This window comes from Manis javanica, chromosome 1, assembly GCF_040802235.1.
Source record: "Manis javanica isolate MJ-LG chromosome 1, MJ_LKY, whole genome shotgun sequence".
Taxonomy (NCBI): domain Eukaryota; kingdom Metazoa; phylum Chordata; class Mammalia; order Pholidota; family Manidae; genus Manis; species Manis javanica.
This window is the reverse complement of record NC_133156.1, coordinates 19763384-19789600: the sequence shown is the minus strand read 5'-3', so window position 1 is coordinate 19789600 and position 26217 is coordinate 19763384. Positions and strand designations below refer to the sequence as shown.

At 41.1% G+C, this 26217-nt stretch overlaps 1 protein-coding gene across 3 annotated transcripts in view; it reads left to right on the top strand.

The window, feature by feature from the left end:
• DCLK1 (doublecortin like kinase 1) overlaps positions 1 to 26217 on the top strand; it is a 287302-nt gene that overhangs the window by 12232 nt on the left and 248853 nt on the right. For all 3 annotated transcript variants that reach the window (XM_037012261.2, XM_037012255.2, XM_037012274.2), the window contains exon 3: positions 6565 to 6911. In XM_037012261.2, coding sequence (XP_036868156.2) covers positions 6565 to 6911 — 347 coding nt within the window. The remainder of the gene's footprint in view (positions 1 to 6564; positions 6912 to 26217) is intronic.

Below are 26217 nucleotides of genomic sequence, written 5' to 3'. Positions count from 1 at the left end.
ATTTTTTGAGAAAGGCATGTTAATATCTCACAGACAATCCCCTTACCGTACTGTGCAAGAGCACATTATTTCTTACTTTTATCTGAAACATTGTTCTCTTTCATTTCTGCCCATAGCAGCCTTACCCTTGCGTCCGAGGCCAGCATGAATTCCATTTCTTGTTTATCGATCTCCACGAGAAATGGGAAATGATTCCTTTCTCTTGGAATCAGGTTGGCCTGGACCGCTTATTTAGCAATGATCACTTACTGCCTGTGGTGGAATCTTTTAACGTACACATCCTGCTTTCTAAGCTCTTTGAAGATGAGCTCATGACTTGGGTTCTTTTCACCCCTCAGACTGGCTCATTCAGGTGTTGTAACTATTGAGGACTTAGGACTTTGTTTTAAATTTGTAGGTTTCACGGCTAAGGCTGTATGTATTTATTGCAATTCTGTTCTTTGTTTTTCTGTTATTTCCTTAGGAGAAACCTGAGCAGTGAGAATAAACCTTCTCATAGCTCCAAACTCAGTTTTCCATTTTGCCTTCCAAAAATGGTTGTTATCAATGTGTAAAGTCCCTAATGCTATTTTCTATTTTTAGTTTGTTTTGATTTTGTCCTTTGTCACATATTTTAGCATCTTATATTTTTGCAAATTATGATAAGCTTTGCACATTCTGTTAACCCACTGTTGTATTATAGGTCCTCAGTCGGTTTTCTCCTTTGTATTTTAGTTTTGTTTACCTTTCAGTTATATCTGTTTTAAATTGAAAAGAAATTAGGATCTCTCAATTTTTCCCTTTATGTTTGTCTTTCTGTTGCTTTGAGTTTGAGAAGTTGACATTTTCCACAGGCCTGACATGCACATTCAAATGTTATTTTCTGTAAGTTTATTTTTATGTGCTATTATATTATGAAAGAGTTCTGTGGAGGAATGATCCACAAATGCCTTTGAGGAATTGTTTGCCTTTAATAGCCCTTTAATCAAAATCATCTTAGACCAGGGCTTCCCAGATAGATTATGAAATGTTGCTGTGTCTATTTGAGGTAGGCTTATGAAATATGTTATCCAGAAGGTACTCTATTTTAGCCTGTTTCTCTCATGCAATTTAACTCAGTTCAGAGGTTTCAAAATATAGTTGAGTCTTCCCCAACCTTTATTATAATTCACAATAGTAAATTTTAATTGCCAGAGTTTTCAATGAGAAAGTTTATGCTCTGGAAAAAATGAAATTTTTACAGGTATCCCTCACTTAAGATACTTTTGAATATGCTACCTGTGGAACTTAAAGGAATCCTTAAGGAGAGGGCAGCTGGCTTTTAATAATCTGAAGAATGGAGATTCAGTCATTTTCACACTGAGGTCAAATGATGTCACCTCTTGAATTTACAAGTTACAACTCTGAGTCAATGAAAAAACTCCAGCCAAAAAGGGAAACGGGGCAAACATTTAGATTATCCTGATATGTGACATTGTGGAAGAACACCTTCCTAGCTGACTCACCACAGACCTGGTCAACTAGGGAGTTGGAACCATATTACTGGAATCTTCTGTAACCACTTAGAAAATTTCTTTTAAGTGGAAATCTTCTAATTTCATAATGGGAATCCAGTGGCCAGGTTAGAATGAACTTTGCAGGTTTTTAAATAATAATCTTTGTTAGAGAAAATGTATCACCATACTTTGAAGAATAGTGGCAAATATCATTTACAAATGACTATGTGATCTTTGGAAAACAAACAGAACATAGACTCTTCAGTATCTTAAAAATAATCTAATATGCTTACATAGAAATGATCCCATTCATCAAAGTCCCAAAAACACCTAAATCTTTCAGGGAAGAAATGATCGTATTTTGATATTTTAGGATGTTCCATAATTTCATGCTTTATTTCCTTAACTTTATTTTTCCCTTTCAACTCATTTTCCTTATATCTCTCTCTACTTAAAAGTAAATATTCGTGTTTTGGCTTTTGTAAATGCCACAGCAGTTCAGACAGATGCTGCTGCTGAAGTTCTTGCTATTTGTTGGGGTATCTTGGACACCCAGAGAATTAAATTTCAAGTTGAGGATCAGTCTTAACATAACGCTTACGGCTTGACTAAACCCAAACAGAACTGGCAGTACGGTAACCAACCAGGGGTTGTCTGCTCAGTGATTTCCAGGCCCCCCTGTAAGCAGATCTTTATATCGCGTCCTTTAACCGATTTATGGACCTTTGCCATCTTGCCATCCTTGTTTCACTCCACCTGTAGTAAGTACCCCAAAGCTTTCAAACAAATTTTGGGCTATGAAATTCTGGCCAGCTCTTCCAGTGTGCGTATGTGTTTCCCCACACATCCCAGCAGTTCTCTCTGATACCAGCTTCATGTCCTACAATTCAACTCAGTTTTACGCTGTCTACGCAGAGGTAGCATCGGATTCCACAGGTTAAGGGCTCAGCCTACGAGACTGCCCCCCACCCCACTTCAGATGCCGGATAAGGATGGCAGGGTGGCAAAGATCGGGCCGTGACCTCTTTCCGGGTTCTTTCCGGTGCTTCTGATGGATAAGCTAATAAATAGGAGGTTTCCATGATCCTCCCCTGTGGTTTGACTGATTTGCTAGAGCAGCTTGCAGGACTTGCTGGAGCATTTTACTTAATGGGTTACCAGTTTATTGTAAAAGTATGTAATTTGGGAAGAGCCAGATGGAAGAAAGGCATAGGGCAAAGTATGGGGAAAGGGCTTGGGGCTTCCATGCTGTGCTGGTCAAGCCACTGTCAATGAATCTCCACATAGTCACCCACCAGAAGCTCTCTAAACCCCATCCTTTGAGTGTTTATGGGGGCTCTGTTATACGGATTCAACCTCTAGTCTCTCGCCAGTCCCCAAGGTCTGGGGAGGTCCTGAAAGCCCCAACCTTCTAACCCCTTGGTTTGTTCCCCAGGCAACCAACCCCAATTTAGATGCTTTCCCCAAACTGCCCCATTAGCATAAACTCAGGTGTGGTTTGAAAGAGGTTTCTTATGAATATCAAGACACCTTTATTGCTATTATCATTTAGGAAATTCCAAGGATTTTAGGAGCTATGTGCCAGAAGTCGTGAGAAGACCAAATATACCTATTTCTTATTATAAATCACAGTGTCACAGGTGGTTTTGCTCAAATATACAGTGGTTTAGAGAAATTAACTTTTATTGTTGTGGTATAAATTACACCATAAAACTTTGGGATGGTTTAGTGTATAGTAGAAGTATATTATGGTAATTATAACTTCTATGTTTCAGTGGCTTTTAATATACACATCACATGTCAGGACTTTATGAAACATACTGATTTTGATGTATCCACACCTAGTCAAGGATATAACATATCTCTTCACTCTTGGCTTCCTTAAGGGATTAAACACTGGGTATCCACAGCTATTTGACCAAGACAAGGCAATGTATTCTTCCCAAACAGAACAATTAACATTTGTTAATTTATAGCCATCAGTGATATTAGCACATTAATTGAAAAGCTGTTTGTTACAAAATCAGAAAATAAACTTTAACTGAGTTAAGACAGAGGCCATGTCTCTAGTGGTGGAGACAAGTTCAGAATTATGGCTATACTAAAAATAGCCAGAATGTGGATTGTGGGGGAAAATGGAAGTTCCTATGGCCAGGATTCTCCCCTGATCCTAAACTGCTTGATGGCATAATTGGCCTGCTGCTAGGCTACTGCTTCCACACCCGTAGGCAATACGCTATTATTGACTGGGTCACTGTATAAAGAGCTCTGCCCAGGGCTCTGGGCAGAGGCAGAGACGAAGGAGGATTACAGAGCTGCAGACTGCTGGATGCAGATGTGATTCTAGTGCTTGACCTGTTGCTGGGAGAATAAAGCCGGGTATAAACCCTTTTACCCCAAGAAGGTTCCATTGTCGTTCCTCCGTCTCACTGAATTCATAGTGGGCTTGCCTGGGATGAAACCCTTGGACAAGACATGGAGTCACAAAGATTTAATGCATATATATTTGCACAACTTAATAGTAGCTTATTGACATAAGGAAACCCATCTTGGATTACTGAATTCCTGGATGGTGTCGTAGCTGCTGAGTGGCAGCCCTGCACGGGGTGCGATCTCGGCCTCGGTGACCAGCTCCTTCTCCCATTCGCCTTCCCTTTCATCCACACCCTTCCCTGACACTCCCTTGCAGCCTCTGAATCTGGTGAACCAGGCAGAGGAACCCCAAAGTGGCAGCACAGATTAAACGCAGGTCTTCTCATTGTTGCTGCTTGACCCAAATCAGTATTGCCGTGTCAAAGTTGTCATATTTAAAAAAAATTTTTCTGTGTTTTCTTACCTAAGAAGATATAAAGACAAGTGTTTATTTTGTCTTTCAGTAAACCCATTCCACAATATTCTGTGAGAACCTAAACATTCGTCCCTTTTCTAGTTAATTTTTTTCCAAAGTCAAAGATTTTTGTGTTGAAGTATAAACCACTCCGTGGTTTTGTTGTGATTTTAATTATTAGCTTAGTATGTGAACTTACAAATCATCGGTCAATTGCGTAGCTCTGATTAGCATGAGATTGTGGCAGACGGGTTTTGCCAGCTAAATTAGGGGCTCTATGCCTTGTTGGGGAACTTTTGGGACATCCTCACATTGAGATGACTCCAAAGGGATGTCTACTGGCAGCTGTGTAGTTAGAGACAGTGAACACCTCATAATATGAGACCTGAGTACTGATTAACGGTCATTTCATTTGCAGGCGTCCTCTTAGGCTTACTGCACCACCAGGGTAATGCAGCCTCGGGCGATTTTCACTTGTTTGCAATTTTGTGTTTACAGTCTCTTTGCTCTCTACTTTCTAATTTGATCTTCACAAAAACCTGGAGAGATAAAAGTAGCCCCTGGAATAGCTTCATCTGACAGGTGAATATACACCCCTGAGAAAGGGGACTTGCCCAAGGTCACATGCTCAGAGAGACCAGGTCTTGAGCCCAGGCTTCTAGTTCTCTTCCTATTCATTCTGTCTCTAGAGTCAGACATCCACACTGTCTTTTTAAAAAGCCTTTAGAAACTTTGCCATTGTTGCAGCCCCAGGTATATGTTTTGATATCTGCATAAATCTTGAGGAAAGCATAGTTGGGACCAGTAATAATCTTCTAGGTGAATGGGAAGGGGATTTCCTAAATTTGTATTATTTGCAGAAATTCTAGTGAGACATAAATATATAAACACACATTTGAGTGTATTTTAAAAACATCGCAAAGTAAATGTTTGATAACATGTATAACTGTGCTTTCCTGTTTTTGAGACCCTGGTTCAGTTATTTTCCTGTGAATACATGTTCTGTGGTGTTAGATGCTTACACTATTAATTTAAGAATAGGGCAGGGATTTAGATAAAAGCAAATAGGCCATGGAGGATTAGTCGTAGGTCACTCTACCTGCAATCATGAATGCTTTTTAGCGTTGTTTAGCTATTCCCAGTTATAAAGACTTACACAGAAAAAAGCCAGTATAAAAATTTTTAACTTCGAAATGCTTTGATCTAATGTTATGAAATATGTCTATAGGATGAGTCATTTTATGATTTGGTATCACTTGGCATATGCGTTACTTTCTTTTTTGTGTGGTCTACGTCTTCTTAATAGTCTGAGCATTTTCATTTAATTTGTATTAAAAATTAATTATCTTTTTTTCCAGCTTAATTTGGGCTACCATTGACAAATAAAATTGTAAGATATTTAAAGTGTATCTGGTGATGGTCTAATGTATGCATTGTGGAAAGATTCCTCCCATCTACTTAGTTAACACATCACTTCACATATTTATCTTTTTTCTTTGGTGACAGTGTCTGCATTCTACTGTCAGCAAATTTCATTTATATAATACATCTTATCAACTATAGTCACCATGTTATACTTGATCCTCAGATCTTACACATCTTAGGAGTATTTATTTTAGAGTCTGTTTATGAAGCTATAGTTTATAAGTTGACCACTCACAAAACTTTTTATCTCCACAGCTATGAACTGGCTTTTTATCGTGTGCAGATCACATTAGGGCCTGTGCAGATGGGGAAAAGGCAGGGTGGTTTTCTTGCTTGCTTTTGGAGATTTACTTGACTTTTGCAAAATATTTAGCACACACGCCAATCAAACTTACATGTTACATAGCTATTTTAAGAAGCTGTTTTCTGATCCATTTTCAGTTTTTAAATTGTCTCAGGTGACAAATGTAGGTACTTCTAATTTTGAAGTTTTCTGCAAATAAAAATTATCCGTGAGTCCCAAATAATGCTTTTTATCTTGAATTCAATTTCATACCTTTCTGAGCTCTACTCAATGTCAATATTTCTATCACCAACCTGAAGGTAACAAAAGGGAGGAATGATAATTTCTTTCCCCCCAGAATAGCAAGCTGTTGCTGGGAGAGGCACATTAGAAGTCAGCAATCTTTCTTTTTCGTTAATATTTAATCATGCTTCCATTGGTTGAAAAACCACAGCTAGCTCTAGCTTCTAAGCAGAAAAGGAGAAATCAAAGACTAGGGAAAAGGAAATGAGTTGACCTTGGGGTAAATTTGAGTTTCTTTCTTTCTTCCTTAGGGGAGAGTTATGTGTGTGGCTCAATAGAGCCCTTCAAGAAACTGGAGTACACCAAGAACGTGAACCCCAACTGGTCGGTGAACGTCAAGACCACCTCGGCTTCCCGGGCAGTGTCCTCCCTGGCCACGGCCAAAGAGAGCCCCTCGGAGGTGCGGGAGAACAAGGATTTCATCCGGCCCAAGCTGGTCACCGTCATCAGGAGTGGGGTGAAGCCGAGGAAAGCCGTGAGGATTCTGCTGAATAAGAAGACCGCCCACTCCTTTGAGCAGGTTCTCACTGACATCACCGACGCCATCAAGCTGGACTCGGGGGTGGTGAAGCGCCTGTACACCCTGGACGGGAAGCAGGTGAGAGGCGTGTCGGGGCCTGGCCTGGCCTTCGCAGGCAAGAGTCAGGGAGCTGGGAGATGGATGGGGCCTGTGGTGGGGATTGGAATCGTTCATTTTCCTGCGTTTGCGGGGAGTTGGCTCATTTAGGCAATACATGCATAGCCGTTGGCCTCAGACCAGTCCGAGGACAGAGTTAGACAGGTAAAGTTAGGATTGCTCAGAGATTTCTAGTTTTTCAGGGAATAATTGCTTACCCCGAGGGTGCTTTTCAGCCATGTGTTTTCAGTTTTGACATTTATGATGTCTTCCAGACTTGAACATGACTGAGAGAGAGACGTAAACTCCAACCAGTAGAGGAAAAACTAATTCCTTTCTTGGGCCTAAATAATATTTCACAATTTTAAGTCTCAATAAGGTTCACTAGTAAGATTTATTTAAATTTTATAGATTTTTAAGTGTGTATGTAAGGAATGAAATATTTCCATCTGGATGGCTTTAAGAAGCATACCTTCAGAGTGTTATACGTATTGTGTTGAAAACAATTTTAGAATTAATGTGAACGGGTTTTCTTTAGCTAGAAATGGACATCAGTTGACTGGGATGAGTGGACGTGTTAGTGTAAATTGCTTAGATGAACTTGAAATCTTGTGTGGACTTTTGGAAAGGTTTAACTGAACTCTGATGGTGAGCTGAATAAAGAAAAAAGATATGTGTATAGTGAGACTTGCTGGTCATTCAGAGTTACCAATATATTTTTGTTTAAGATTGTAATTTTAGACAATGTTGTCTCAGTGACAGATTATTGATGTTTTTAGTAAATCACTTGACTGAGCCTCATTATGCTAATCAGTTTTCAGTGTTGATCAGCCCAAATGCTTTTTAAAAATTATTCTGAGGGATAATTTGCGTGATTTGTGTATAGAGCACATAGTAAAAATCAAAATTAGATTCATAAAAGGTTGATCTTATTAAACAGAAGATTGATACAAGTTCTTGAAGGCTAACACATTCAAATTTGATGAATTAGAAATAGGTACAAATATTAGAAGGAGTGTTATTCATGAAAGGATTTTTCCCCTAGTGATCTATTTAGATAATCCAAATTAGGAAATTCATTAGGAAAGAAGGAGTATCTGCCAGTTGTTCATTCATATTCACCAATCTTTGGCTTCTCTTGCAACTTTCCTTAAGGGGCATGTGAATAAGGATTCTGAGGGATGAAATTCCTGGTCGTCTAGGTCTAGGAAGGTGTAGTCTGAATGTCACCAGTGTATCAGTAATTAGCAAGTCCGTGGCTGCTTGTGAATTACAGCGACAATAAGATGGCAAGGTTCACATGCAAACATTTAAGACCTTCGGTGCTCCCCTTTGTGGTGAGTTACTCAGCGGTCTGTGTGTAGCTCTATATTTTTGTGCATTGTGTTTTCTTGAGATGGGAGCTTACATGTTTTCATTAAAAATAAAATTCACAACAAAGAATACAAACTGATAAATCTTCCTCCACCCTCTTGCTTGAGAATTTTGGGGGTTTCAGATTGCTACCCACTGAGTCAGAAACTCAGCTTTCATTACTGTAGCAAAGTTTTGTCTGCGGCTGATCATTTGCTTATTCCAAGAATGAATTCCTGGACTTGGTACTATGATGGTCTCTATAGTTTTCTTCTCTTTAGGAATTTATATAGTGTCTATATTTTATAATAGCTGTTTTTGCTGTAGTTTACATGTAAACAATGCAGGGTAATGGAAAAGAATCCAAGGTTTAATATCAAACGACCAGGATTCAGATGTTGGCTCAGCCTCAGATTATTGATGTTTTTAGTAAATCATTTGACTGAGCCTCATTATGCTTATTAGTTAAACATCTATAAAACGATCACCTCTGCTCTGCTGCACAGAGTATTGAGGGGGGACAATACTAATAAAATATATGAAAGCAATATTGAAGTATAATAGTAATGATCGAGCTGTGTTGAGCATTGTCCTAAATGCTTGACATATATTAGCAGGTTAGATCGTCATAACAGCTCGATTATTATCCCCATTTAACAGATGAGAATGCTGAGGTACAGAACTTGATAAAAGAAAGAACGTCCAAGACCACAGAGATACAGATGGCAGAGCTGGGATTTGCACCAGTCTCTCTGCAGAGCTTGCACCTATAACCACTGTGCCACAGCAGATTATACACCAAGCAGATGTAAATGTACCGAGAAAGAATTTTCAAGGGAGTGATTTGTCCAAGGAGCTTCATCTGAAAGTTCCCGCTATGTATTATTTCCTTCTGCTGACTGGTGTGTTCCACTGTTTGTGGAGCATTCATCTTGCTGTCGTCGTGTTTCTCCTATTGTGACATGTTCTCTTCGTAGCAGGAGAGGGGGAAAACTACAGAGGAATTGGGTGATAAAGTGGAAAGAATTATAAAGACTTTTTGCTTGGATTCCCAGTAGGTACAAAGATGGTTCCTTGCAGAGCCCAGGAGGCTCTGAAATTGTCTCTGTTGAAATGAGAAATCTGCCCCCACGAGCAGTTTGTTAGACCAGAATTCTTTGACAGCCTTGCCAGAGAGCAAGCCTTGGTAAGCCTCTGAGAATGAACCCCTTTCCTCCAAGGCTTCCTCGGCACAAGGCTCTGCCATAGGAGGGTGGCACCACCAGCCCACTGTGCCATTGGGGCCCACATGCCATCAAGGGAACGTTACCCTTAAGATTACTTGTCCCACCTTTTTTTAATCTAAAAATGATAACGGGCAATCCAATGCCCAATACAGCTTTTAAAAGTAATTTTTTTTTTTGCATTGAGGAAATAGAGTTTAAAAAATTACCTTGGGTAAAAGAGTAGAGAGCAGAATATGCAAGCAGGGGTGGCGTTTCAGAGGGTCACCAGGCAGCCTGCAGAATGTATCCCTGGGAAGGAAACTGGCGACTCTGGGCTTTGCTTTAAGGCCTGACCTTAGAGTTGATTATGAAGGGCTTTCTGGGGGTTTTGAAGGTGGAGAGAAGGAAATCAACATATTGGAAATGCTGCACCATATAGAACACATTCTCCAGGAAGCTGCACCTTCTCCAGATGGCTGCTGTGACGCGCTCCTGAGCAGCCTGTTTGTGAGCAAAGCTTTTCCAATGACTCCACCGCCGCCCTTTATTCAGGGGCATTGTAGCTGAGTGAAAGGTTGCCGCAACCGTGCCTCCCCCTCCTCACACCGCTCAGGGGGCTCCGCGTGCCGCGTAGTCAGGCATTTTTGCTGATCTGGCTGGGGAGGAAACGCTTGCCGTATCTTAATTCCAGTGCTGCTGTCATGGTCTGTGGGTTACTCTATCAGCCTGCCAAGCAGGTTACTTCCAGAGGTCATTTGGAATATATTTATCTTTTAAGTGATTAAAATAAGCCCAAAAGATACCAGATTTGCTGCAGAGGTGCACGTGCATATCTGTGACTCCTGTTTTGGACAGCCTGTCTTGAGCCGCTAAGCCTTCTAACTCGGTGATGGTCATTGCATCCTTGCTTAAAAACAAGCCTGCTTAAGCAGGCTACTTACACCGAAAAGATCACGGACAGGGCGTTTCCCAGTGTTCCCCTCTTCCCTCTGAAATGCTAACCTAGATTGCTCTTTAAGTGGAAAATGTATGCATGGCCCCATTTTATCTGTCCTCCAACACTGAAGATCTATACAAAAGAGCCACTAGCAGCAGAGGGAAAACTCAATTAAGGAAGTTACATTTTTATCTTACAGACTTTTCACATGCATCACGCACTTTCTAAAACCCACCAGTGCTAGCATGCTAGAGTGAGCATACAGTTTATTGTCTTCCTAATATGGAAAAGACTAAAAAATAACTCAGATAAAGTAAAGGTATTCATACACACATTTCAATTAAACTTTGTGAGAACAGCTGCTCTGATAGTCCCTTTGGGCTGCCACTATAGCAAAATACCACAGCCTGGGTGGCTTGTATAAAAAATGTACATTTTTTTCTCACAGTTCTAGAGGCTGGAAGTCCAATGCCAAGGTGCCATCTGGTAGAGCCCACTTCCTGGCTCATAGCTGGCACCTTTTGGCAGTATCCTCACATGGCAGAGGTGACCCGGGAGTTCCTGGGCTTCAGTTATAATGGCACTAATCCCATTCATGAGGGCTTCATCCACATGACCTAATAACTTCCCCAAAGCCCGCCCCCTAATAAGATCCCCTTGGGGAGTAGATTTCAACATACGAATTCAGACCACTGCAGCTGCGGCTAAAGGAAATCCCAGTGGCTGTCAATAAATTAATTAGTTACTATGTCTTCTCTGTACCTTTAGATCATTGGTCCCCTTGCTTATTATGAACCTAATGCTCAAAAGATGCTTGGAAATGAGTCATAAGAGCAGCAGACTTTTATTTGAGTCATTAGTGCGTAAGTTCATTGGAATTCAGGAAATAGTAATATGATCAACAGAAATCTATCAGATCATAAGATTGTCTTTGTTTTTCTTCCTTTTGGTTTTTAATACCCAATTCTAATCTGAAGTAAAAATAATTGGGTTTCCCCTGGAGTGTAGAGAGCTTAAAATATTTCTTCCCCTTATAAGTTCAAACGTGGTATATGTTTCTATATATCTGACGTTGGCTGTAGCAGTTAATGAGCACAGAAGTGAGAAAACCAGAGATTTCCAAATGAAAAGAAGGAATGAATTTAAGATGTGTTAGAATTTGATTGGAATGTAAAAGGGGATTTTCTCTAACTGTTGGGAATAGTGTGACTTTATCCTTTTTAAAAATAAAACTTCTGTGACAGCTCTAACTTCTTCAAGCATATCGAAATCTTTTGTTTTTCATATATAGATTTTTTTCTGTATATGATTATAATTTCATATATTTTCTGTTGTGAAAGTGAATATCACATCTTTTAGTTTTGATTGATAAAAGAAAAACAAAATGATGCAGATAATTTGCCTTGTATCTTAAAATGCCAAATTGAAATTTCCCATAGAAGCTCAGAGCACGTGTGAAACTGTCCTCATGATTTGCTAGAGCTCTGAAATGATGGACAATCTTAGTTATTTTCAAAGAAAAAGGAGGTTGAGAATAATTATGACACTCCACTTAGGGAAGTCCAGAACAGAATGTGCTATTTAGGTTATATACATTTGGTTCATATTCAGGACTTAAAAGCTACACCTTTGTTTACATAGATACGAATGCCCACAACTTGGGAAGAGGTAAGTCCTTTTCTTCCACCCAGAGTATCTCTGATAATGTAATTAATTATGGGTGCCTGTTGTGATGTCTGTTTTAAGGGCTAGATTAGTCTCAGCAAAAGTCAGTTTTCTGTAAACGGAATTTTAATTTGCTGTACAATGAACTCTGAGCTCCCCTAGTGTTCTGCTACGGAATGAGATGGTCCCAGAAGCCTTCCCTCTAGTGTGCTGGGGCACTTTTCCGAGACCGAGGGCTCCGGGGTACATCCTGGTGGTGACTTCCGCCTCTGCGGAGACTGAGAGCCCTCACTGGGCCCACGGGCCTCCTGTGCCCTGAGGGAGCATGTTGGACGGGTGGAAGGGACTTGGGCTTGACAGTTAGCTAGGCTTGCCCTCAGATTTCTGTCTGAAAAATCTAGCTTGATCTAGTTTCCCATGCAGGCCTGGAAAATTAAGTTGGTTCCCCACTTAACTGATTATTTAAGTTTAAAAATCCTATACATTGAATTTACTTGTAATGAGCTATTTTGCTTAGGTATGCTGTAATTTAAGCATAGATGATATAATGTAAGATAATGTAGAGGAAAAATACTCGTTTTTGTAGACCGGTTTCGAGCACGTAGTTTTAAGACTGATAGACTTGGGTTCAAGTCTGTTTTCTACTCCCGGGCACAGTGGTGTTTGTTCTCCCATTGGTAAGAATTAATTCCGTGATATTCCTCATTTTTCTCATCTGTCTAATGGGACTACCAATAATGCCCACTTTATAAGTGGTCCTGAGGATTAAATGAAACAATCCATGTGATATACTCCGTGTTGTGACAGGCACTCAGTTATTGGTAGCTGTTATACCTGAAAAGCTGAGGTTAAATTATTTCTTCTTTTTGAAAAAATAAATCATATTATACATGTGTTGAAGGGCCTTGCTATTTAAAATTATCCTTCAGTAACTATTATCTACCTACCTTTGTAAATGTGGTTTGCTGCATGAAAATGCTTCATGGTATACTGTAAAAGGCATGGAATTTGAAATGAGATTCTTCTAAGATCAAATCCTGACTTAATCACTCATTTAGCAGTGTTGCCTTTTGTAAGTCAATTAAACTCTCTGAATTGGTTTCCTCCTTAAAATGGCAATCTTAATGCATCCCTCTTCATATTGGTGGGATAATTGATAAAATACATATATAAGGGCCCTGGCTTGACATGTGGTAGGTCCTCTGTATATGAGTCCTTCTCTCCGCTCTGTACTCCAGGCCTTAAGAGTGTAGAACACTTAGTTGATTATTTTCCATTTATGTATTAGTTGGGCATTTTTCATTGTTTCTGTTGCACTGTTTTCTTAACTACTGATTGTATTTTTATCATTCCATTTATTGTCAGTCAGTTTTAAATGTGTCCTAGATATTATTTTCCTTACTTCCTCAGTTGTACTTATTCTTTTAAGGGTTTCTTAAGGAAAGAGCCAGTCAACATGTTGTGTCTCACTCTCATTGGTTGGACACATTCTCTGGGTGTGGGTCTGTGGGTCCGTTGCTATATGGACGTTCATCTCATTGGGTTACCGCCGCAGCTCAGCAAAGCAAAAACCTTCTCATGGCTGAAGGTTCAGTTCCAAGGTGCCTCATCTGTGAAACCTTCCCTGAGTTCCCATGTGGGAATGACTGTCCCCTCTCCCGGGCTGCACTGACTGCCCACCGTAGGTACTACGCCATCATACTGGCCTGTTTGGCTGTTGATGTGCCCTGTCCACCCCTTCAGAACTGAGAGGGTGGGCTGGGAAGGTGTCCTGCTGGCCTCTGAATCTCTAGGGCCTGACCTGGCTAATGCTCATTCAATGACTGGCCTGTTGACCAGTTGGCCACGGACTCCACTTTTTGGTCAGTACATTGCTTCCTGTGTTCTACAGATACGGGTCCTGGCTGTTTAGCTGGGCTGTGGTCGTGTGTCGCCAACGAGGGTGGTGCTCTTTGCAGTGGGACTACAGATTGTAGGGTCTCCTCATGGGCTTGTTTCCCAGTTGAGGCTCCTACCCTCCAGGATAATTAAAAAAACAAAAAACAAAACACCCACCTACCAATTTTAGAGCATTTTCTCTATTGGAAGGACTTCTTTTATCCTGAGGGAAAACAATACATACTGTGTTAGAAAATTTTCACTGACTCAGGAAAATTGCTCTAAATCTTCCTGACATTGCCTTGGCCATCTAATGAATAAAGAAAAGAGCTAATCAATATGTTGTATGGATTTAAAAATTGGTGATGGGCCAGTGAGCAGTTCACATGAATAGCATCTGGCTCAGTTATTACAGAGATGCGAACCCACAGTGTTCAAGGGTGTTTCTGGTGGTAGAATACAATATGTTACAGCAGATTTTTCCAATTAGTTTAAATCATTGAATCTAGACAGTTTCAGAAATTAAATGGAACTTAAAAAATCCAATATTAAATCTGAACTACATTGAAAACAACGTGCCATAGAAACAAAAGGACAGATGGGAGATTTATGTTTTAACTGGCTTTTTCCATTGCAGGATCAATAAATGATCATTGTAAAGAATTCTGAAGCAAGTGAGAAATTATTAAGAAAAATTAAAATGACTGACCATCTCACAAGATGGCTCTCTTAATAATTTGTTTTATTTCCTTTGCTTTTCTCTTTAAAAAATATTCAGATCCTACTCTGTATACCATTTGGTTTCTTGCTTGTGATTTCACAGGATGCAAATAGATGGGCAATGTCTTGAAATTATTTATTAAGCCATCTCCTCTCTGACTTTATTTTATCGCCCAGCGTGAGATCCTCAGAAGGCAAGCCACGCAGTGTGCCTACCTCCCTAGTGACTCAGCTGCGGAGCTTCTCCAGTGTGTGTTCTGCTCATGGCCGAGGGTCATAGTGTTCCAACGTCAGAGTGAGAGCAAACGTGTGCAATAGTGACTCTTGAGGTGTTGCTCCATGTAATCACTTATGGAAGGTTCAAAGCATCTCAGAATTCACCCACTTTGTGTAGAACCCTCTGGGAAAAAATACTACAGACACCTTTCAAAACTCATCTGATGAAATAAGTCTAATACTCCATAAGTACCAGGTAACATAAGCATTCTAGGCCAATAGAGGCACAACCGCCGTGATCCTTTGTGAATCCCTCCCTGAGGGAGATTCACAGTGATTCTCTTTCTGGGCTGAGTTACTTCTGCCCTGTGTTGTAAGCCTTTGTGCACTTGTATAAGACCAGAAGAACATCTTGGAGAAGGAAGACAATGCTTCATTGATTTCTGTATTCTTCACAACACTTATGAGATGCTTAATACTTACTAAATGTTGCTTTTTGATTTTAACTTGTGGCTCAGATTCTATGTAGAGTCACAGAATTATGGGGCTAGGAGTGCCTCTACAAGAGATCTTTCTACTCTCTTTCTCTGCTTGGAGGACCATAATCTAAACTTAGCTTGGCAGGGAGTAAGATAAAAATCAATATTTTGTTTAAAAAAACCTCTTAGAAAGAAAATGACTCTAGGTAAGCATTAACTTTAAAAAAGAAAAAAAGAGTAGACATTTTATTTCTGATGCTTTCTCAGAGTATAGTATGGGAACTGGTAACTGGTCGGACAACAGAAACAAGTTGTAAAAGGCCTGCTGTGTATTCAGGTATGTGCTGCATCCATGTTCTTAAAAACCTTGCTCCCAAGAGTGGTCCAAGCACATCAGAAATAATAGCACAGCGAGCTTGTAGGGATGTCGCCGGCCCCATTCTCAGTCCCAACCTAGACTCTTAGGCCCCACCCTGACCTACTGAAGGGTAAAAGTATATTTTTAAATACTTCACTTTAGTAAGATCCTCACATGGTCCATATTCAAATTAAAGATGGGGAAGCTCTGCTCAAGTGATGGAGGAGTATGACTGGATCATCAGCATCCGATGACCCAAGGCCGTCAGCAGCCATCAACCATGGATGATACATGGTAGATGGAATTAAACATATTTTCGCTTATTTAGCAGTTTTATTTGCATCCTCTCAGTGTCAATGTTAACATCAAATGGCAAGATGTAACTGCCATCAGCAATGTTCTGGAAAGAAGCCAGTCCATTAGGATGAAACGTGTGCCCATTGCAGCATACCTCCCCGGGCTGCCAGTGTGTGGTGGACGGATGACTTCGTTTACGGAGAATAAATGAAAGTTAAGAGATACAGGGAAAGCTGGACAGTGACTGTGGAAATGCTGACCCTGATGAAGAGATTAATGTGCACGGTCGCCCCAAAGCCCATGTGCATGCTGCTGGAAGCGATCTGTGTGCTCCCCTCAATAGGCTGCACGGATTTAATGTTTTCCTCATGATTCTTCTGGGTATCTTCCACGAGGATGATTGGAAGTCATTAAAACTCTTCCTGGGAGTTGATTTTAGAGCTCCAACTGTTGTCAGGCAGACTCCCATGCATGAGAAAATGCTCAGCATGGAAGATTTCCAGAACATTGGGAAATTTTTAATGTGTGCAGGAAATGGAGGGGTAACTTTTGAAAATGATTTCCAGCTTGCATGCCTCGGGATTTAGTGGTCAAGAGTCTTGCGTATCACAGACTCGGCTGTTGAAATAACAATGGATGGGGTGAACTAGAGGGAAATAATCACCTACTAATCAGAATTGCAGTGGTTTTCTTATATCAGGTTGGGAGGCCAAGAGACCGAGGACATGTAGCCTGCTTAATGCGGCTGCCACGTGGCAGTGACAACACACCACTTAGGCAGACGTGTTTTGCAAAGAGCCACATGAAGCCCCGTGACCCATCAATAGGGAGTTATTTAAATGGAGAGGTCAACTCTTACCTGTGGGGTGACAGCTCCAGATTGCCGGGGAGAAGATCTCTAGAAATAAGTGAGGTCTCTACCGAGAAGAAATAGGTTTGTTTCTGACGTTAGCTGTTGCAGTGGCCTGGGAAGAATAAAATGACGTATTTCTCAGGATTTCTCTGGAACTGGTATGTTGTGAAAGGAATATATGGGGCATGTTGGCCATTTTGTTTTTGAGTGATATCACCATTTTCTAATATAGCAAAAATTCCTTTTCTTCTTTATTTACATTTCATGTCAAATTGGTAGATAAAGTCACTGTGTATTTCGAATATACAACCATTCATTAAACCACTGTTACAGTTGGCAACAGTTACTAACCGTGCAGGAAAAATGAGGACCTCGAATACTGTGCCCTGATGCCTCTGAGATACTCTGAGGGGAAGGAAATTGAATCTCATGCATTGTTTTATTGGGCTCTGCCCACTGTTGAGCAAAGGTAATAGAAAGCAAGAGCTGCCAGGCCTGTTGGGGAGCAGGCTACTCACAGAGTAGTCTGATTTTGCCAGATTGCATCAGGAGTTTCTTGTGGGTTCTGCTGAGGTGGCCATGCTTTAACATTATTTTCAGTACCTCTAATACTGAGAACGTGCAGGTTTTTGTCAATTTGCTAGATCAGTAGACATCTACTGAGCATGGGCTCTGTGCCAGCTGTTGGAATATCTCAGTTTCTTCTTGCTAGGTAGTGAAGAGTTGGGAGAAGCCCTCACAATGGAACCACAGGGGGAAGAGTCCTTTTAGGACTTTCTGATTCACTGCTAGAGAAACTTGCATTTTCGTATTTGTGTATCCCTGTAAGTAGGAGGTGATTGGTGTGGTTAATCTTGTCTGAGGATGTCCGTGCATTATTTGGAAATGTGACTGTCAACACTCTAAGCAACATAACCTTTACATTTTAAATGACTTAAAGACTTGCTCTACTTTATAGTTTAATTAATAACACTTAACACCATCAGAATCTGAATAGTTTTAAGAGCCTATTTTGTGTGCCAGTGTGCTAGTAAGTGGCTTTACACTTAAATGAGTCTTTGTGCTCAAGGCTTGGGGTATATTTTGGAAGCCTCAAAAATAAATAATACATGTCCAACCCCTTAGTGTTACTAGCCTTGAACTTTCCCAGGAAAGCCAGGCTAGCAATCAGATCTGATAGAATTAGATAACATCAGATAAAATCATTCATTTTCTAGAATCAGTCAAAATGAGAGGGAATTTATTTTCCAAACCTTACCAGATTATCAAAATATATGGGAACTTGACATTGGGGGGTTTATCCCCCCTTGCATACATATATTTTGGGGCTCAAGAGAACAAAATGAACTAGAGGAAATGTTGATACACATTTTGGGGTTCAGCACCAATCCTAATGCTGTCTTCAAGGTCTTAAAATTACTTTTTTCTAATGGAAAAATGAGGCCTTACCCTGTGTGTGTAAATCGCCACACATCTCTCCTATGCTTCTCCCACCTGGAAGGACCTTACTGTACATGACCCCGCCAGGAATGGATTGTGTTCATCTGACTTTTCGTTTTGTCTTATTTGACTTAACAATGTGGTTTAACACCAGCTGAAGAAAATATGTCAGCCCTGTTCTGGGAGGTCCTACCAGCAATGTGCCAGCAGATGAACAGTAACACTGTGTAATGAATGAAGAGTTGAAAGATACTTTCTATCACAACAGCTGGAAATAGTTTGTGTGAACACAGTATATAATTGGCTTTCCAGGAAGGCAAAGTACTGGAGCTGTCCCTGGGTGTGAGGCTTTGTAGGAAAGAGAATAAAATTACCTGTATATTGAACCAAATCAAGGGTTCATAGCACCAACCGGAAAGGAGCAGCGGCTAGTGTTTCTTGACTGTGTACCGTGTGCCAGGCACTAATTAAAGGTTTTCCTTGCACCATCTCAGCAACATCATGTGATGGATACTATTGTTAAGTCCATTCTACCAGAAACAGGAAGGGTAACTAGCCCACCCACATGGTTTACTCCATCCCTGAGGCTGACCTGCAGTCTTCACATACAGTGTTTTGAAAATGTTTTGAGTATATAAAACTCATGTCCTTCCTGTTTACAACAGCCAAGACATGGAAGCAACCTAAGCATCCATCAGTAGGTGAACGGATAAAGAAGATGTGGTACATATACACAATGGAATACTATTCAGCCATAAGAGGAAAACAAATTCTACAATTTGCAACAACATGGATGGAGCTAGAGGGTATTATGCTCTGTGAAATAAGCCAGGTGGAGAAAGACAAGTATCACATGATGTCACTCATCTGTGGAGCATAAGAACAAAGAAAAAACTGAAGTTACAAAACAGCAGCAGACTCACAGAACCCAAGAATGGACTAACAGTTACCAAAGGGAAAGGGACTGGGGAGGATGGGTGGGAAGGGAGGGAGAAGGCGGGGGAGAAAGAAAGGGGGCATTATGATTAGCATGTATAAGGTGTGTGTGGGGGGTCATGGGGAGGGCTGTGCAACACAGAGAAGACAAGTAGTGATTCTACAGCATCTTACTACGCAGATGGACAGTGACTGTAATGGGGTATGTGGGGGGGACTTGGTGATTGGGGGAGTCTAGTAAACATAATGTTCTTCATGTAATTGTAGATTAATAATACCAAAATTAAAAAAAGATTTCATGTGCTTCCTTTCTTTCTAAGAATACACATGATCCATTACTGTGTTTTATCTACTTAACCCACTGGAGTTTAAAAATACTTTTCTTCTGAAATTAATCAGATTCTGGTGATGTGTCAGTATTAAAGCTTGAGTGCGTGTTGCCCAAAAGAGTAGTAAATGTGGAGAAAGCCACTGAAATGTCTTGCTTCCATTTCTCTAAGTTTTTCTTGCTATTTTGTTAGCTATGAAATTAATCCATTTGGAGTAATTTTGAAAAACACCTAAGAATGTTTAAAAATTGCCATAAAGATTTCTCTTCCCAATAATGGAAAAAGGACATTCTTAAAGTAAATCATCATGGAGAAATACAACCACTTTATAGAAGGGGAATATTGTCGACTTATGATTTAATGATTGTCGTCTGGAGGGACCTCACTGTAAATGACTCCAAATACTGACAAATTTAAATATTGGTAGTTGAAAGTTTAGAGCTTTGTCAGGGTGTAATTTACGTACCATAAAATGTATCCATTGAAGATGTACTATTCAATGATTTTAATACATTTATATAGTAGCGCATCTGTCCCTACAGTCCAGCATTAGGGTACTCTCACCACAGGAAGTGCCCTCCTGCCCATTTGCAGCCACTTCCAGCCCCCAGCCCAGTAAAAGCAACCACCGATCTGCTTTTAAATTGCTTCAATTTTTAAGTATTGACCTCATCTTTCTATATGCATTTATAGAAAAGACCGCTTTCTACCTTTGAAGTCATGTATATAATTATGGATTTACTAAGTACATCTTTACCATTTACTCCGCTCACCTCCCCAGCTCAGGGTGAAGAGCTCCGGGTTTCACTGAAGCTTTGTAAGTTAATTTATAGCAGAGAAGATTATTCAGCCAGTTTTAGTGCAGTGAGCCACTTACTATCTTTGCACTCTTTGCACATATGGTATTTCTGAATTTATTCCAAACTTAGGGAACTAAGAGGAGAAACATTTACTGTTCATGGCCGGGTGGAACAATCGTGGTCCTCTCACGCCCCAGGCGTATGCTTCAGAGGTCTTTTCTCCACTACTATCTTCTCCCTGCTTCATTTGGTGGCACCTCCTCTGTGACAGTCCAAAATACTGTTTATAGGCAGGTAGATTTCAAATTATATTTCATATTTCAAGCTGTATATCTTTTTTCTTTTTCCCAGTTAAAGTATGCTTTCCATGTGCTTTGTCTGTTTCTTGGGTGAGAGCCAATTACTTGGTAATTTCTTCCTCTTCCTCTCTTCATGGCAGTTTTCCCCCTGGTCTTTCATCCCTTTATTCAAGATCTTTGAGGACTTTCTATGACTTATTTCTCCCTTCTCCAGGAAAAAGGCTTCATTGTGAATTCCAGTATCCTGCCGTATAGCCATGCTATGCCTGGGGGGATACTGTTCACTGAACCATCACTGAATGCCTCTGTAATTCAGAGTTCAGATGGCTTTTGGATTCCAGGGAAGTCTGTATATTCACTACTATAAATATAATTGTGTTATATACCCTGTTTCTTGTTCATGTCCATCTCCAAATCCCAGAGAAGACTTGGGCTCCCCCGTGAGGCTTCTCACAGGGTCAGGAAGAGTAGCTGGTCTCTGGCCAAGAGTCACAGGCCCTGGACTCATTTCTAGGCACATGATTGAGGAAGATTAGATGCTGAGGTGACTGTCTGGGTGTTTCTTGCTTTCCTGCCTTCTTGGTGGTCTGCCCATCCACAGAGCCAGGATTGTGGTGGCGAGTAGCTGCATCGGAATCATGTATGGAAGACGCTTTTCAAAACCAACGACCTGGTTTGCAGTCTTTTGGGCTACCTACCTATTCTGGGGGCTAATTCTCTAAGGCAAACGGTCTTTATCGTCATTTCCTTTAGCTAAAGATGAATAGAGAGTGAATATAACACAGAGAAAATAAACAGAAAATAGCAATAACAAAACGGGGGAAGATGACTAAGTTCAGTGATTTAAGGCACAGACAAACCTTGTGTCTTTCACTGAGGTCTTGTGTTGTCTACAACAGTGGGTCTTACATTTCAGGGATCATGCTCCCCTTTGAGACTCTCAGGAATGCCTTGACCTGGGAATACTCGTCTTGAGAAGGTTACACTTCAGAGGTGAGGTGACGTTGAATTCTTCTCTTATGTGCTTATCAATGTTTAATCTTTTAGTCTCATCCTTTCTGGGGGGATCTGTATGTCCTTGATATTTGCTGATTCAGGGACAAAAATCGAATCTTGTTTTGGGTCACTTTTCATTTCCCTTACATTTGGTAGAGTGATTTTCGTGACTCAGCCAGGAGATTGAGACCCAAAAGAGAGACAAGAAGGTAAATTCCGCCACCTGTGTTCTTTGACACCTTTGATTACCAAAAGGACATTTGGGTTCTTGACAACACATTTCCTATTCCTAGGGAAACTATTCAGTTCAGTCATGGGGCACAGGTCTGCTTGCTTTCATTTGCTTCTTTCTCAAGACAAAAAAAGCTTTGTGTCTCTGTACAAAGGAAGACACAAAGCTCTGTGTGGTCCTTCTTCATCCTTTCCCTCTTCTTTTCCCTTCATACCTTCATTTTTTCCCATCTCAAGCCCTCAATTTCTATGAGATGATTTCACTTTTCTTTTCATCTTTCCTTTATAGGAAATCCTGTTCCTCACTTGAAATCGTCTTGTCTTTTGCAGCAGATGCTGTCTGGGGTGCTTTGTCATTTTGTTCTGGATGGGATGTTTTCAAAATGGTGAAGTGCTTCCCAGGTGATGGTTCTTGGAGTCCCTGGGGCCCCCATGAATGTGTTCAAGCGGTGACATTTGCGGTAATATTTTTTAAAAACTTGAAAAATGTTGGTAGCTTAAAAACTTTTCCCTTAAGGGGTATCGATTTAAGAGTCTCTGGGTGTGGGTCAGGTGGGCCTGCAGAGCAGCCGGTGGAGGTCAGTGGGAGTCCCAGTTCTAAGCTGGTCTGTGACTCAGTGGAGCACTGGGACCTGATAGCACGGTTTTGACCATTACGTAGCTTTAAATTGGCTTTATTCTAAGCCACACATTGTTCGATTTACATTCGTAAGGAAACACTGGTTAAATACAGGAAGTTAGTAAGGAACAGATATAAAGTAGTAATAATGCCACTACTTATACAGTACATTAGGGTATTTTGAGTGCTTAAGAAAATAATATTAAAAAGAAAATATGATGATTATTTTATATGATTTAGTTGTTATTTTTAAGGTTACTCTGTTCTTCAACAGGATCATGGCTTTTTGTGTGTGCACAATATTACATCAGGTTGGTTACAAAGGCAAGTTTTTACAAATGTTGCAACATAGGTTTTAATTCATCTGCTTTTTAATGCAGATTTGACTGTAATACAGGTAAGATGCCGTCATTTAAAAATTTTTTGTGATCGATCATGTATTTGCCTTATAAATTAAAATTACTTGGAAAACATACAAGAGGTAGATTGGGAAGGAAGAACCAGCCTTGTCTTTCTATTTCATAAATATCTAAGTTTTATTAATGTCATTTCTAAGTTAAATTAAAACATTTTATTTAAAATAACTATCATTCAAAAATGTCAGGATTATTTAAGAATTCCTTGGGTGTTCAAGAGGTTGAATATTTCTGTGAAGAGATGTTGGGGGGAAGGATCGGAAATGCAGGTACCTGGATGACAGAGGGATGCCAGGGAGCCGACCGTTACCTTGGGAATATCTTGGACCTCCGTGTTTCTGACTTGGCACTTTGATTTTATCAGGTATTTGGTAAATGTTTGTTCATGAAAGGAATTTACATTTAACTTACTTAAGTCATGTGGTGGTGTTTTTGTCTAACAAATAGAAGTCATACTACAATATATGGAAATCAACTTGGTGACTTGAAGCCACTATGGGACACCTCAACTGGAAGATTCATTGTAGCAGAATATTCTTCGGCAGATTTCAAGACTTAGTGTCATGAGTGAAGAGGTGGTTTACCCACATAGTGACCTCTGTCCATTAAGTGAAAAATTGGCTTCCTTTATTTTTCCAAGAGACTTTTTAAGTCATTTGCCAATATATTCCAAACAAGGCAGAAGTCAGCTATGTGAGCATTTCTTTTCCCACTGGTTTCTGGGAATAAGTGATGTAAGCTTCTTACACATTTAAGGTTTGATATGGGAGTGAGAATTTTAAGAACATCCCATGACCCATTGTGTTAGTTAATAGTTCCGAATCACTGTCATTGTCTCCCTTATTCAATAAAGCCGAATTATCCATGGTGCTGACAGTTCCTTCCTGTCTAAAGCGACTGTTTCATTGACTTGTCTTATTTTCAGATTTTTTTCACTTAGTTCATACCTACTTTGTGTGGCCTGGACTCTTGACCACCAAAGCATGGGATAGTTAAAAGGTAGAATTTGTAGTTTTGTGTCTGAGTAGATGTGGGGAAGGAGGGAGAAAAGGGAATCAATGAAAGAAAAAAGAAAAGGTAACTCAGGTGAATGAAGACTACGCCTCGGGCAGGAAGGTGGAGCAGGTGATAGTGAGGTAGACAGACAGCACCGCGTGCCTAAGCCTCTGACAGGCGTTCAGCAGCTCGCCGTGTGCCAGAGACTGGGTCAGGCAACTCCTATGCTTTATAAAATGTTATTCTCACACCACCCCTATGAGGTAAGTTCTGTTTTTTCCTCTTACAGATGAGGAAACTGAGATTTTTTGACGGATTATATGATATGTTCAATATAATACAACTAGAAAATAGTTTACACTGCTGTCTGCAGTAGAAAACGTGAAGTAGGTTTGGAATTGTGCACAGCTAACAGTATCACATGCTGCTGTGTAATTAGACAAAATAGAGACTGTAGGGTTGTGGTAAGTAGGGAGGATGGTGAGAGGACATTCTAGGCTAATGAGGCAGCGTGGGGTAGGGACCTGGGGTGGGAGAGCAGGGGCATTGGTCCTGAGCCCTGGATGCTGTGAATCTGAGGACGGGTGGTGCCAGGACCACAGGAAACAGGAAGACAGATGAATATGGACGTGTGGGTGGAAAGTGATGGCAGTGGGGGGGTGATGTCTAGGTAGTGGTGACCGTGGGAGGGCGGTAAGACAGCAGCCTCCTTCACGTCACCTTTGAGGGCTTTATCATAAAGAGCCTCTCACAGCGGCTATCTTCTTTATCTGTCTTGACTCATATACTACACATACTTGTACCTCTGGGAAGAAGTTTGGGTGGTTGTTATCCATGTGTGTGGCCAAGTGTAGATCGGGCAGTTGTCACACAGGAAGACGGTGAGAACACCAGGATGAGTAAGGCACGGCTCCCCTGGAGACATGGGCCCTTTTGCGCGCCCCCACTTCTTGCCACCTCCCCGTGTGCACCCTCAGCCTCACATCGCTAAGGCCAGGTGTCTCTGCAGTCCTGGTCCCGGTGCCCCAGATGCCCCCACCTGGGTTCCTGGGCCTCCTAAGACAAGCTCCCCTGGTGCATTTGGACGGCACCCCAGTGGTTGGAGAAGGAGTGCCCCCACGCAGGCCATAGGTCCAGCGTCTCGTGTTGTGAGGTTTTTTTCTCTCAGAAAGCCCTGAGTGTCCAGACCCGGAGATAACGTGTTTTCCTTGTCTCCCTCCCTCCTCAGACCCCCTTTCCTCACCACGCCAGTCACCCTGCAAGTGTTAAGTCACCCCGCTGGGAAGGAAAGCCTGCCACGCCGTGCCTTGTAGGGCATCTCACAGTGTATGGAGCTAAAGTGCATCACATTGAAAGAACAGTCAGAGGTGGTCGGACATGACGCTCATTCCGCAAAGCGCAGGGCACACCTGGGGAGTACGGTCATTGAGAAAACACAGTGTGGATCACTGAAACCTGCTAATCCTCTCCGGGTGACCTCACTATTGATTAGTTACCAGCAGCGTAAAAAGCCCTGCTTCTCTTGTCTGCCGAATGGCGATGGAAGTGTCGTCGGCCTCTCCCACTAGCTGCTGCTGGAGTTGCCCTTGTACCAGAGGAAATGAGATTTTTGTCTTGTCTCGTATTTGAAATGTTGGAGAGAAAAGTAATGAAATTGGGCTAGATGTTATTGGCGTGAGGCGAGAGTCAGTGCCTCCGAAACGAAGAGGGGGTGAGAGAAATTAAATGGCCAGAACTGCCTGTTGGAGGCTTCTTTGTGGAGAGGGGGAAAGAAAAAGAAAAGAACAAAGGAGTTCCCAGAGCGATGAGGTGGGAACAGGGTGATGGGAACCTCAGAGCTAAGAGGAGCGTTTCACAATGGAAGGCAGACTTGCGGAGAAGGCCCTGAGGGGGTGGGATAACTGGAGGGGGTGCCCAGGAAAGAAACACGTACAGACTGACTAGGGGCAGGATGCTGTTTCCAAAAGTAGTTGAGGTCACTAACTGAGGGGTGTTGTTTGTGTGCAAGGCTCTTGGGCCAGTAAGTCCCCAGGCCATGGGGTCTCTTCCCCCGGGGTTACCCAGCTCTTTATGGTGTGAGGTTTTCTGTACAAGCAGGAAAGAGCTTACATATTTATTCATAAATATATGGGATTCCACAGAGGCGGAATGATTTGACGTGAGTCAGAAAACAGGCCTATTGAAGGTAATGGGAAAAAAATATAGATTTACTCCTGATTCGTATTAATGATCTGGTCAGAGCCTTTTAAACTGATTTTACACTTT